General features: G+C 42.7%; 1 protein-coding gene across 5 annotated transcripts in view; it reads left to right on the forward strand.

The window, feature by feature from the left end:
• megf11 (multiple EGF-like-domains 11) overlaps positions 1-13,333 on the forward strand; it is a 133,785-nt gene that overhangs the window by 90,805 nt on the left and 29,647 nt on the right. For all 5 annotated transcript variants that reach the window (XM_039773531.1, XM_039773529.1, XM_039773532.1 and 2 more), the window contains exons 10-11: positions 4,880-5,054; positions 5,763-5,883. In XM_039773531.1, coding sequence (XP_039629465.1) covers positions 4,880-5,054; positions 5,763-5,883 — 296 coding nt within the window. The remainder of the gene's footprint in view (positions 1-4,879; positions 5,055-5,762; positions 5,884-13,333) is intronic.

Here is a 13,333-nt window from a genome sequence, read left to right on the forward strand (position 1 = left end):
TGGTTTACATCCAGCACACGTTGTTGCTCTTCTTTCTCTGTCTGCCATGTCACCTTCCTGATCAGTGTGCCAATCACTTTGCCATAAGAACCCCATGAGTACAGGTCAGTTTTGCAAGTTTTCTAGTGCTTCAAACTTTTGCAATACCAGTACGTATTGGGTTATAAGCTTTTGCTCAAAAATAAGATCAAGGTTCTAGCTCCAGTAGTTTGCAAGTAATTGCATGACAAACAGACAGACCTTAGCAATTTATATGTACAGTTAGGTCCATAAGTAGTTGGACAGTAACACAATTGTCATAATTTTGGAACTATACACCACCACAATGGATATGAAATGAAGAAATAATTACATGATTTTAGTGTACGGTTTCAGGATTGATTCAAAGGGTTTTATAGAAATATAGTATGAGCCATTTAGGAATGACAGCCATTTTAATACATGGTGCCCCCATTTCCAGAGGCTCAAAAGTATTTGGACATTTAACCGATAAGCTGTTCCATAGACGTTTGTTAGCAGGTCCCTCATTTTTTCATTAACTATTGAGCAGGTAGAAGGTCTGCAGTTGATTCCAAGTGTGGAATGTGAGTGTAGAAGCTGTTGCTGTTAACTCTCAATATGAGGCCCAAAGAGCTGTCCATGTAAGTAAAAATAGGCCATAATTAGGCAGAGAAAACAAAACAAACCCATCCAAGAGATAGCAGAAAGACCAGGTGTGGTCAAATCAACCATCTAGTACATTCTTAAAGAGAAGGCACACATTCGGTGAGCTCAGTAACACCTGCAGGTCTGGAAAACTATGGAATACTACTGTGCTGGATGGTCACAGAATTCTGTTCTTGGTGAAGAAAAAACAATTTAGCCCTCTGGGAGTTCGGCCTATCATTGCCAAAGTCTACAATCAACAGAAGACTTCATGAAAGTAAAGACAGAGGTGCAAACCATTGTTAAGCCTCAAGCATAAAAAGGACATATAAGACTTTGCTAGAAAATATTTTAAAAAACAGTCCAGTTTTGGAACAGTTTTCTTTGGACAAATGAAATTAAGATTAGTGAACCAGAACAATGGGCAGAAAAGAATATGGAGAAGAGAAGGAACAGCTAATGATTTGTAGCATACCACATCATCTGTGAAACATGGTTGAGGTAGTGTTATGGCATGTGTGACTGCTAATAAAAAGTGGGTCACTAGTGTTTATTCATGACATGACTGTTAAAAGAAGTAGCAGGATGATTTCTGGTGTACAGGGCTATACTATCTGCTCAGATTCAGCCAAATGCTGCAAAACTGATAGGACGACGCTTCACAGTACAGATGGACATTGAGCCAAACCAAGTGCTGTTTAAGGTAAAGTAGTTGAAGGTTCTTCAATAACCAAGTCAGTTAACTGACCTCAACCCATTTGGAAATGCATTTCACTTGCTGAAGACAAAACTGATGGCAGAAAGTCCAACAAACATGCAGCACGTGAAGACAACTGCAGTGAAGGTCTGGCAGAGCATCAGTAGGGTGGAAACCCAGCACTTGGAGGAGGCCATGGGTTCAGACTTCAGGCAGTCATTGACTGTAAAGGATTTTCAACCAAATATTGAAAATGATTGTTTATTTATGATCATGTTAGTTTGTCCAAATACTTTTGAGCTCCTGAAAATGGAGGGGAGCCATGTATATAAATGGCTCATGCAATGATTTTGTTATGTGCCTTTAATTCACACTGCAAGTCTACACTTCATTCACATCTTGATTGCTTCATTTCAAATCCATTTTGGTGGCACACAGAGCCACAATTATGAAGATTGTATCACTGACCAAATACATCTGGACCTAACATACAGACTATACTCTACTTGACTGTGTAGACATGTAAACACCTTCCTGCATCACACGCTACACATGCATTTGATTGTCCCTATTCATTTGCCCACAGTGGTGCATGATCTACTGTACCTGACCCTGTAGCCTTGTGTAGCCCTCCTGCGTGACCCTGTATGCTTGCGAACATTTCCCTGTGCACTTAAGATGTCCCTGTACATCTGGAAAAATGCAGACTAGATTATCCTACACACCTGTACACCTCTTTGTGCAGGGCCAGCATGTGGGGTGACAAGACAACATGATTGCCTCAGGTGGCACTTGGGTCAGGGTGCCATTTTCATATAAGATTATTTTTTTAACATTACAAAAGAATTGAAGTATGAACAGTTTGAGTTACATACACATCACATGCCTAATTAGTATACTGCCTTTTAAAATTCTAACAACTCTTTTCATTTTAAAAGTTTCAAATATCTTAAGACTGCAGTTTGCACAGCTTAGCTGCATTGTAAGGCCCCAAGCCTCAAAATGGAGCATATGTATTTCAAATGTACAGGTCAGTCAATTGATATTGGTGTTCATTTTCTTGATCTTTCACATATCAAAATGTATATATTTTGCCATTTTGTAATTTCTGAGGGACTATTAAGGTGTCGGTCACAGGCACACAGTTAGTGAAAGTCTGTTGTATTGAAAAGAGAGGTGTCCCGAAGGAGATGAATGGATGGGACACCAACACAGGGGAAGATGCAGCTAGACTGGCATCCTGGTGGGGATGAATGAGTGGTCTTTACCCAGCTGAGAGGCCAGTAACACAAAAGGACACTGTGCTGGCATCCTGGCTGGGATGGTTAGTTTTCCCTTGCCAGGTTGGCAGGCCAAAGTGAATGAAGTGCCCCGTATGCATATGTCACCACCCCCACCACCTGTTTACTGGAAGGCAGCATTCCTTCTGGCAAGGCCCCATTGGGATACCCGTAGGTGCTTGTGTTTAATGTCTATTGTGTGTGTGGTTTTTTTTTACTGTTAGCTAATCCTTTTATTTTTTCATATTTTTCCCAAATTAATATATATATATATATATATATATATATATATATTTTTTTTTTTTACCCGGGTGGCATAGTAGCTTAGTGATATAGTGTTGCTGCCTCACATTAAGGAGACCAGGATTCCTGTCACAGGGTTCTCCCTGTGTAAAGTTTCCATGTTCTCCCTCCTGGTGCTCCAGTTTTCTCCCACAGTCCAAAGACATGCAGGTTAGGGGGATTGGCGATGCTAAATTCACCCTAGTGTAAGCATGAGTGTGTTAACCCTTCAAAGGACTAGCACCCTGCCCAGGGATTATTTCTGCCTTGCACCCCATGCTTGCTGGAATAGGCCCCAGCTCTTTCTAAAGAGCTTTCTAAAGTGGGTTTAGAAAATAGATGGATGGGAGTATATATTATGAACCCTGTATCGTAATACACAGTGTATGTAGGTTAAATGTATTGACTCGTGTCTAGTAAGGATATACATTGCAAGGGTTGAAACTGAGGGGGCAGCAAAAACATGCAATGTCCCAGGTTTCATTATTTAATGTGTCTGCCCTGTCTTTGTGTATATGCTTAAGCATTTCTGCATGACTAGGACATGTACACCAGAATATACAGTTATCTCTAAATGCAGAACACACGCCTCTTCCAGAACCTGTAAATGTGTACATCGTTCGCCATATGACCTTGTACATCCTGTGACCACCAGAGGGCGATGCAGCACCCAGACTCCAACACAACAGCATGGACACAAGTTTTGGTGTATAACTAAGAATTTTATTCATGTGAAACTCTCTCTCACATAATTTCCCACTCCACACTATCACACTTCACTCCTTCTGTCTCTGTTCTTCACTCTTCACACTTTGTCTTCTTCCTCCCGACTCTGGCTCACCATAACGAAGCTGGCTGCCTTTTTTTATATAAAACCCTGAGAGTGTGGCTCGAGAATACTTCTGAGTGAGGCTCAAGCCCCACAATGTAGAGTTCACTAATCCTCTCAGCATCCCCTGATGGTCCCCACAGAACCCAACAGGGCTAACCCACAGAACTACAAGTTCCATGATGCCCTGTGGGTATCTGCAAGGATACCACAACCCAGGGAGCCTGTCATCTAGTGTGTAGTGAAAGGCCTAAATGCACTGCCTTCTCCTGTCCTTCCATCGTACTGGTGTCAAAGCTGGGTAAAGATCCTGGTACTGCTCCGTCTGGGATGCCATCTCTTACAATGTGGTATGCAGCTTATCATACTGAGTTTATACAAATGGCATTCTTATTCTGAGGTGATCAGTGTAAGTGCCATGGTGGACGGACTGGCATCCCAACGGGGGTGAAAAGTGATTCCTTGCCCGGCTGGGAAGCCTAATGGTAGGATAACATGAGAGGAGGCATATCCCTGCCAGGATGGGGCATGATTAATGGATGGATGAAAGGTTAATGGATGGACTGGAGGAGGTTGTTTATCAAGAGCAGTTCCTCCCCCACTACAATAGATGGCAGTGCTCTGCTGGCATGGACCCCATATGGACACCCACTGGAATCCATGGGATTTGTAGTCTTGAGGGATAACAATGTTAGTATCTTGGGTTCTGTCAGAGGGTGCTGCAGGGAGAAGGACTCCCCATTTTGGGGGAGCTTCCACTTAACCCAGAAGTACTCCCGGGTCCAATATAAAAGAAAGCCATCCAGCCTCCTCCAGTCGAGTCAGATTCGGGAGGCAGAGGGCAAAGTTCATCTGGAGGAGAAGAAGAAGGAGTATTGTGAATTGAAGATTCTGGGGAGGACTGTGAAAGAGGTATTTGTGAAATAAAAAAAACATTTACTTGCACCAGGGACTGTCTTGTTGTGGTTGTGTCTGGGGTGTGGTGGTGTCCCCTGGAGGTCACAGCTGCTATACTGTAACAAGTAAGCCTGCATAATATCGATGTCTCAATAATGTCAACCTTATATGTTTGCTGCACTAAATATACTGTACAAAATTTAATTTTCTGCTAAATAGTGATTATTATTTTTTTTTTGTATTTCCCAGCTGCCACCCCCTCTCCGGCGAGTGTACCTGTGCTGCAGGATGGACAGGGCTCTATTGTAATGAAACGTGCCCTCCACAGTACCACGGAGAAGGCTGCCAAGAGCCATGTTCATGTGACAATGGGGCTGACTGTGACAGCATAACAGGACAGTGTGTGTGCGCACCAGGGTTCACGGTAGGTGCCACAATGTTGTGTAAGTGACAAGAGGAGATATTCCCTTATCAACCTCTCATTAGGATTTGTCATGGAGCTGGTTTCATGATGGTTTGCTCTGGTTTTCTACCACTTTGGTTTTTATTCACAATTGAGGAGGATGGCAGCAATGACTGCTTATAAATTGGAGGGGATCCCACTAGGTAAGAGGTACATTTAGACACACAGGGTTCTGCTGTCAAACTAATTGTGCTCGGTAGGATACCAAGTGCAACATGAATTGAACCTGTAGGCCAAGGGCAGATCTTCTGCTTCTGAGAGGGCAGTACAGAGATCCGAGGAGTGCATTGGGAGCCCCTGAAAACAAGAGGGAAATAACTAATATTGAGCTGAAGGAGTGAGATGGGCAGAAAACTGTCCCACGTGGTGGTAATGAGGGTTGCTGGGGGGCTGTCATTGCACTTTATTCAGGCTCTGGAGCTCTAATTGAGATCCTCATGCTTCCTGTCAGCTGTCACTCAAACTGCTGTCTCTAAGGTCTTCACATTTATACTTGAAAGACCCCTGTAACGAGCGCAGAGCCGTGATTCTCCAGAGCTGCATGTTTCTTTAATGACATCACTTATTAAAACATGGGGTGATGAGGGGAATGCTGCATTGCCACCTGTGCCAGTCAGCAGTTCATCTCTTCATCTCTGCTTTTTTTTATTTCTTATCCTGAAACACCAGGGAGAAGATTGCACTCAAACATGCCGTCCTGGGACCTATGGGGATAACTGCTCAGCAGTGTGCAGTTGCCTGAATGAAGCCGACTGCTCTCCGTTAGACGGTTTGTGTATCTGCAGAGAAGGTACAAAGACCCCCACTACACACACATTGTCAAACGATCTTTTGTCCATTAATCCATCATTCATGCATCCACAGTATAGTGCCCTCCATAATGTTTGGGACAAAGACACATTTCTCCTTGACTTACCTCTCTGCTCCACAAATCAAACAATTCAGACATTGTGAGTCAAGTGCACATTGCAGACTTTAAAGGATACATTTTGGTCACACCATGTAGTAATGACACTTTTTATACACAGCCCCTCCATTTCAAGGTTTGAATTGTTTGATTTGTAATTTTAATATGTGAAGCAGATATGTCTGCGTCCCAAACATTATATAGGGCACTGTAGACCTGATAGTTCATAGTGTACGCTTTCACCATGCCAGAAATGCAAAACTCTAACACACAACAGATGCCTCCTAGCACTCTGTCACACGCTGATTCATAATCAAACTTGTAGACTTCAGCCGAAGAGCACACACATGACAATCCTGTACACCAGTGGTCCCCAACCTTTTTGACACCATGGACCGCTTTTATAGAAGCGCATTTTTCCAGGGACAGGGTGGTGGGGGCATTCAGGGCAGGTTTGTAGGGCAGTTTTATACACAATTTACATTACATTTCTATTATTATTAAGTTATATTATTGTAATAGAAATTATACAACTTACCATAATGCCGAATCAGTGGGAACCCTGAGCGTGTTTTCCTGCAACCAGACGATCCCATCTGGGGATGATGGAAGACTGTGGCACGTGAAGTGTGTTGCTTATGTTCAGTCTACTCCGTAATCTCTTTTTGGTTGCTGTCACTGCAGAAAATGCTGTCTCACAAAGATAGGATGTTTGAAATGGAAGCAGACTTTTCAGTGCTTTTGTGGCAACCTCAGGATATTCCACCTTGACTTTAATCCAAAACGTATGGTGATTTGAAGTTGTCTCAAACATACATTTAAGGCCACCATCATTTGCAACCTCAAGCAGTTGATCCTCTTCAAGCACAGACAAAGTTGATTCACCTGGCTTATTCATAAATGAGGATCCATTCCTTCCCATTTGAAGGGTCTTTTGTGGTTGGGAAATAATGCTTAAACTCGGTCTTCTACAGCCTACAAGTTATGCTGATGAGAATTTTTCTCAGCATTTCCTTGCGATAATACACTTTCAGACTACGAATGATGCCCAAACCCAATGGCTGAAGCACTGCTGTGCAATTGGGTGAGAAGAATTCAACGCGAACATTATCTAAATGTGGAAGCATGTTGTGTGCAGCACAGTTATCAATCAGAAGCCGAATCATCCTTTTCTTCTTCTTTATATTGTGTGGTTTCTGAACTCTCTTACACGATGGATGCATCTGTGTAAGATTGTTTGTTTGTTGCCGGGGCAGGGCAACAGCAGGCTCACAGCAGCGCAGTGAGGTGCTTTAGAAGAGAATCCTAAAAGATCGTGGTCGTGCTATAAGTCCCTGTCTTACACCCCAAAACACGAGGCTTTGTCACAGTACCTTAGCAAAACCAGCTTTATTCAGCTTGAAACAGGAACAGCACGCTTATTTATTGTAGCATGATCTGCCACTCTCCTATAAACAGTCACAGCAGTCAGGCAAGGTTGTGGCCAGGTTAGTGGCCAAGTAATCCTGTTCCCTGCATTTACAATGTTCCTTGCATCACCCATCGAGATCTTTTCTGTTTTCTTCGGTGAAGAGCCGCCCCAGAGCTGTGAGCCTGCTGTTATCCCGGCAATGGATAAACATTCCTCCACAGATGCGGTGATCACACTTCAGGACGCTTCGATGTGTTGTCCAGTTGTGGGAGGTCCCAAGAGAGTTTAGAAACCTCACATTTTCTTGAATGAGTGCCACATTAATAGGAATGATTTCTTGAACAAGCATCACTTAACCACATAAAAACGACTTTTTCAGCGTCTTCAAATGCAGCAGTTGGCATACGTTTGCAATCCGAGATTTTTCTCCTTTTTTTTGTATGGCCTTTCAAGAAAGTTGACAGTGTCAATGGCGAAATTCCAAATTCACAGGCAACGTCTTTTTTCTTTTTGCCGCAATCGAGAGCTACAAAAATTAAAAGTTTTTTTTTTCTAATATGAGCTGTTATCGTTTTTTTGTTTCTGCCGTTTCTATAGGAGGGTGACAATGAGTTAAATTCCAATGGATGTTTTTCAAATATTGACGAGCAATAAGCAAAAGGTATCACTGAAAACCACCGAAAACAAAAACAGCAAAAAAAGAAAAAACAGTTCGAAGAAAATAAATTTTTTTTTACAATGTTTCTGTTTGGGGATCGTTGTGCACAACTGAGCTGCAACCACAGAACTAACTGCTGTGTGGATGATTCATTCAGGCATTTCAAGGTCATTTCGTTGTAATGAAAATATCTGCTGAATGTAATTCATAATAATGAGATTTCTATAGACTCGTGTCATATGGGGAAACTGTTGGTACCATAAAAATACTTTGTTGTAAAGATATTCATTGTAACGAAATTTTACCTGTAGTATGTGCTCGTATCTCTCCTCAGCTCGGTCTCTCTACTTTCTCTGCGCTGCTGCAAAGCCCCGCCTGCCTAGCGTTCTGAAAAGTGTCCTCAGTGAAGGGGGCAGACATTTTACTGTAGCCCTTCACTGAGAGAGTCTCTCTCAGTTCTCTTGCGGCCCGGCTGTCAGATGGCCACGGCCTGCTAATGGGCTGCGGACCGGGGGTTGGGGACCCCTGCTGTACACAACAAACACACGTCCATCAGCAAAACAAAGAGTTGTAAGTATAGCCATCTGAAGTTACTTGCTGAGTCCTGCTGTTCAGAATGTTTTTGTGTACCTCAGGTATGATACTTTCATCAGTTAACAACTTACAAAATGCACACATGGCATAGCTTTTAGGTGAGTTTGGCGGCTAAGTTAACGGCTTTGATAGTTTGAGCATTACATTTTTTTAGTTGCTTCATCCAAGAGTCAGCTATCACATTTTTATTTATTAAGTACTAGCCATCCCTCGGCCCAGCTCTCTACTCCTGACATCACTCTTCCCCCTCCCCTCGGCCTGCAGCCTCTGTCTCGGATTAGTGTGAATATATCGCTCCTGGAAGTGAATTATAATTCTTAGCTCAATGAGTGAAGTCACCAAAACAACCGGAATGTTCAAGCAAATTATAGAAAAAAAAAGATCTAAATCCGTTAAGTAGTTATCTCGTCCGCTAACTAAGCGGAGTTAAGGTTACACCCCGAGGCAGACGTGTGAATGAGGAGGGTCCCGCCACCCCTGCCTGCAGCCAGATGAGTCTCTCTCGGATTCGAGCTAATAAACCAGTACTGCAAACTAACTATGATACTGAGCACGATGAGAAAGTCACAGAATCAACGGAATGTTCAAGCAAATTATAGTAAAAAGTCCAATCTAAATCTGTTAAGTTGTTCTCTTGTGAAATGCAGACAGACATACAAATGGGTCTTAAAAACTATAAGAAATTTCATGCTTGGACCACAAAATTTTTAAAACCGTTTCGTAGCAAGCACCTATGGGCCAAGGGTAACCTACATTCCAAATTTCAAGTCCCAAGTCCTCATGGTTCGGGAGATTTCCTGATGAGTGAGTCAGTGGTATTTGGCTTTTATATATATAGATTGGCATCTCGGCCAAGAAGGAGGACAGTTTCTTATCCACATGGGAAGTCAGAACAGAAAGGCAGATGGGCTGGCTGGATAGACGAGGCAATAACTTTGTGCCTGACCGGACTAAAATTTTGTTTGGACCAGCGGAAGTGGGGAGCTGTTCCATCCCCCATACAGCAGGTGTCAGCCCAGTCAGGACATCAGCAGGGTTGGCTGGGAGTTGGAGTTTCAGAAGTGCAACCTTGTTGCAGGCCATGGGTGCGAATAGAGGGTGCTGTCAGGATGGGGATCCTCCCTACTTTGTATATGGCCCGGAAGTACTTCCAGGAAGACATGACATGGCACCAGAAGCATTCCTGGGTACACCTTTCAAAGATCCCCGCTGCCTCACATTGGATGGGTCAGAGTCGGGAGGCAGCGGGGAACACTCAATTGGAGGATGGAAGGAGGATAAATTGGTTGGATTCATTGCTATTGTGCATGATCTTTAACTCTTTCAGGGTGATGTCATAATTTAGGGGTAGAAGATGGTAATCAGCAGTAAACAGTGACAAAACTCGCCGTTACGTTTTAGTTTGACTCTCTTTACTGTGGAAAGTTAGTTTTGTTCATTTGACCTCAGTTCCCTATGCGTGCATGAAGAACAAACATTCTCTAAAATGAGATCTATATCTGTAGGGAGACCAATGCGAATGCGTAAAGCAAAATACTTCGTGGACGACGTTTTGCCTACTATTGCTGAATTGGACTCTGACTTGTTAGATTGATGGAAGTCTGGGGGCAGCACTGGCGCTGCTTATTCCAATCCTGCCTGTCTCTGTTGCGCTTCAGAGTAGACATGCTGTTATCCTGCACCCAGGTTTACAAGAATATCTGCTTGTGAAACAGAGACAATGCAAAAGGTTCAAGCAGCTATTGTGAAAAAAAAGTGCTAGCAACTGAGCCGTTGTTGTGATTGCTCCAGAAAGGCAACTTCAGCGCACAGATAACAGGGTATCTGACTACCTAATGTGCAGCTTTTGCTGTTTATATTAAATTTCTCATTTGATTTTTCAAAAAATGAAAATAGTCACACTAACAAAATAGACATTAAAATCCGGTGGCATGATTGAAGTGCTGGTGCCTTCAAATCCAGTCCATGACTCTGTCAGTGTGCAGTGAGCAATTTCTCCATACGAGTGTATGTTTACATCCCGTCCTCTGGGTACACCAGAGTGTGCGTTGTCACCCTAAATCTTACCCACTATGAGTGAATGTGGGTGTCTGTGACCGAACCCTGTAATAGACTGCTGACTGGTGCTGCCAACATAGCCATGGGCTCCCTGCATCTTCAAACTGGATACACAGACTTGAAGGTGGCACTATGGCTTATCAATATGCATTTTAGCAAATTCCAGTCTGACTTTGTTTTTCATTCAACAGTGGAGTCCTCCTGGGTCTTCTTCCGTTGAGCCCACTGTCATTCATAAAGTGACGGATGATGTGGTCAGACACTGATAAACCTTGACCTTGGAGTTCAGCTTGTATCTCTTTGGAAGTTGTCTGTTGCTGTTTGTCTCACTATCCTTCTGCCTATTCTGGGGTCAATTTTCCTCTTTTGGCTTTGTCCAAGGAGGGTGGCGTCAGTCCGATGGACCTTAAATGTCTTAATAATATTTGCAACTGTTGTCACAGGAACATCTAGCTGCTTGGAGATGGTCTTCTGGGGCCTAATGTAAAACGCTGTGCGTAGAACTCGCACTATAACATGGCATAAGCACAAAAGCCGAAATGTGCTTACGCACAGAAAAATCCAGATGCAGGAATCTTTGCGTACTCCAGCTTCCACGTTCTTCCGCTACATAAATCCCGATCAGCGTGAAAACTAACGCTCGTGCACGCGCTTTATGTATCGCCCCAACTCCTCCCAGAATTACGCCTCTTTGAATATGCAAATCAATATAAATCGCCCTTAAGCGCAGCCTTCTGTGAAAAGACAATGGGAAAAGCACGGGGGAAAATATAAGAATTTCAGCGAATACCAAGTGGAGGCAAAGGAAAAACATACTATTTGTTCAAATTAACCGTGGTATAATCAACAAAAGGAAGTTGATCGAGTGACTTAGCGTGTTGGAGAAACTTGAATGCTCACGTTCACAAAATCGCACAGTGCCGGAAATAAAAAAGAAGTCACATATCAAAGTCGCCATGAAAAGCCGAGTTGTAAGCCCACTGTCTGAGTGTCATATGAAAGCTTATTAGGGAACAGAGAAAAAAAGGCACACGGTGGGGAAAAAGCACGAAATGTCAACTTCAATCTCGACATTTCCACTTTAATCACGTAGTTTATTTTGTCATTAAAGTAGAACATCATAAACTTCATCTTAAAATCGTTTAATCAACCAGTTTCTCAAATCACATCGTAATTAAAGTAGTACGTTAAATGCTTTGTTTTGTATTTGATCTTCTATGTGCTCTGTGCGTGTGAATCACTACTTGCTTCTTAAACCGGCTCTCTTCCTCCAACTGGACACAGAGTCTATTACATTCGTGATATTACAGCTCTCTGAATAACTAAAATACTGAGATGTATACGTGATATAATTTTCATGATAATAGGAGTTAAAGCACGTTATTAAACATGTGTTTCACTTCGATGAAATAATTTATTGCAGCAGTACTCAGGGGCGGCTCTAGGCTTGTGGTGGCACTGGGCAGAGGAAGAATCGGTGGCTCCTTCGCCCGACTGTCAGTAAGGTAGCTTATGCACGGTGGATGGCCACGTCCGTTGCAGACACTGCATAGCCGCCTCGTGCTCATGACACAAGCATTAACTTTTGCCGAAATTTGTCGCTGCGTTTTTAGCTGTGTTGTTATTTTCTCTTTCTGTTTTATACTCAATATATATTGGCGTAGCCGTCACTGCAGTCCGTGCTTTTCTATCCCCAAGTAACCGATCGCCACACAATCAGCTCTGTAATAGAAGTTAAGCCATCTGTAAGCTTAGCGCCGATTCTTCAAAACGTTTAAAGAACATTGAAATATCTTCGTAGTACATGTTTAATTATTCTATCCTTCACGACACTCCCAGTTAAAGTTTTATCTGTATAATTTAATAAACATATTTTGCTGCATTTCACCTTAAAAATGATATTGTCATTATATGTAAATACGCGCTTTATAAAGTGGCTCAGGTTGTGTGATATTATAACTGTAGTGCAAGCTTACAGTGGGGTGATTGTACTTATAAGCACAAACAGTTCTACAAGGAGCAATTGATTGAATGCATTTAAAGTTCTTGGGATGAAACTGTTTCTGAACCGCGAGGTCCGTACAGGAAAGGCTTTAAAACGTTTTGCAGTGGCTGAGACAGCGTTTCCTTGAAGCTGTATACCGATAATTCCCTTTCCGATCAGCTGCTGCTGTAATTCACACTCAGATACAATGATATAAATACTCCGAGTGGTGCAGTGAGAGGAATATGGAAAAAGATGATCCACTGTGGCAACTCCTAACGGGAGGAGCTGAAAGAAGAAGAAGAAGAAGAAGTGAGAGTAACAACGCTAAAGCAGTTATGGTATTTGGAATACTATGGCTGTTCCCTGGAACATTATATTGTTACAAGTTAATTACAATCAGATGCATTACACTAACAAACAATTTGTGGTTAGTTTCAGTGTATTTATAAAGCCGCGTCAGGAAAATAAGGTGTAACCACACAGGAACAGTAGCACTGCTTTGACGCTGGGTGCCGCCAGTCTGCAAAACCGAGCGGAGAACTTGCGTACGACAAGGTATGAGGTACCGTGGAAAAGTGCGTGGATTTACGCCAAGTGTAGGTTTTATACATCGCGATTTGAACGT

The sequence above is a fragment of the Polypterus senegalus genome, chromosome 12 (assembly GCF_016835505.1).
Source record: "Polypterus senegalus isolate Bchr_013 chromosome 12, ASM1683550v1, whole genome shotgun sequence".
NCBI lineage: Eukaryota > Metazoa > Chordata > Cladistia > Polypteriformes > Polypteridae > Polypterus > Polypterus senegalus.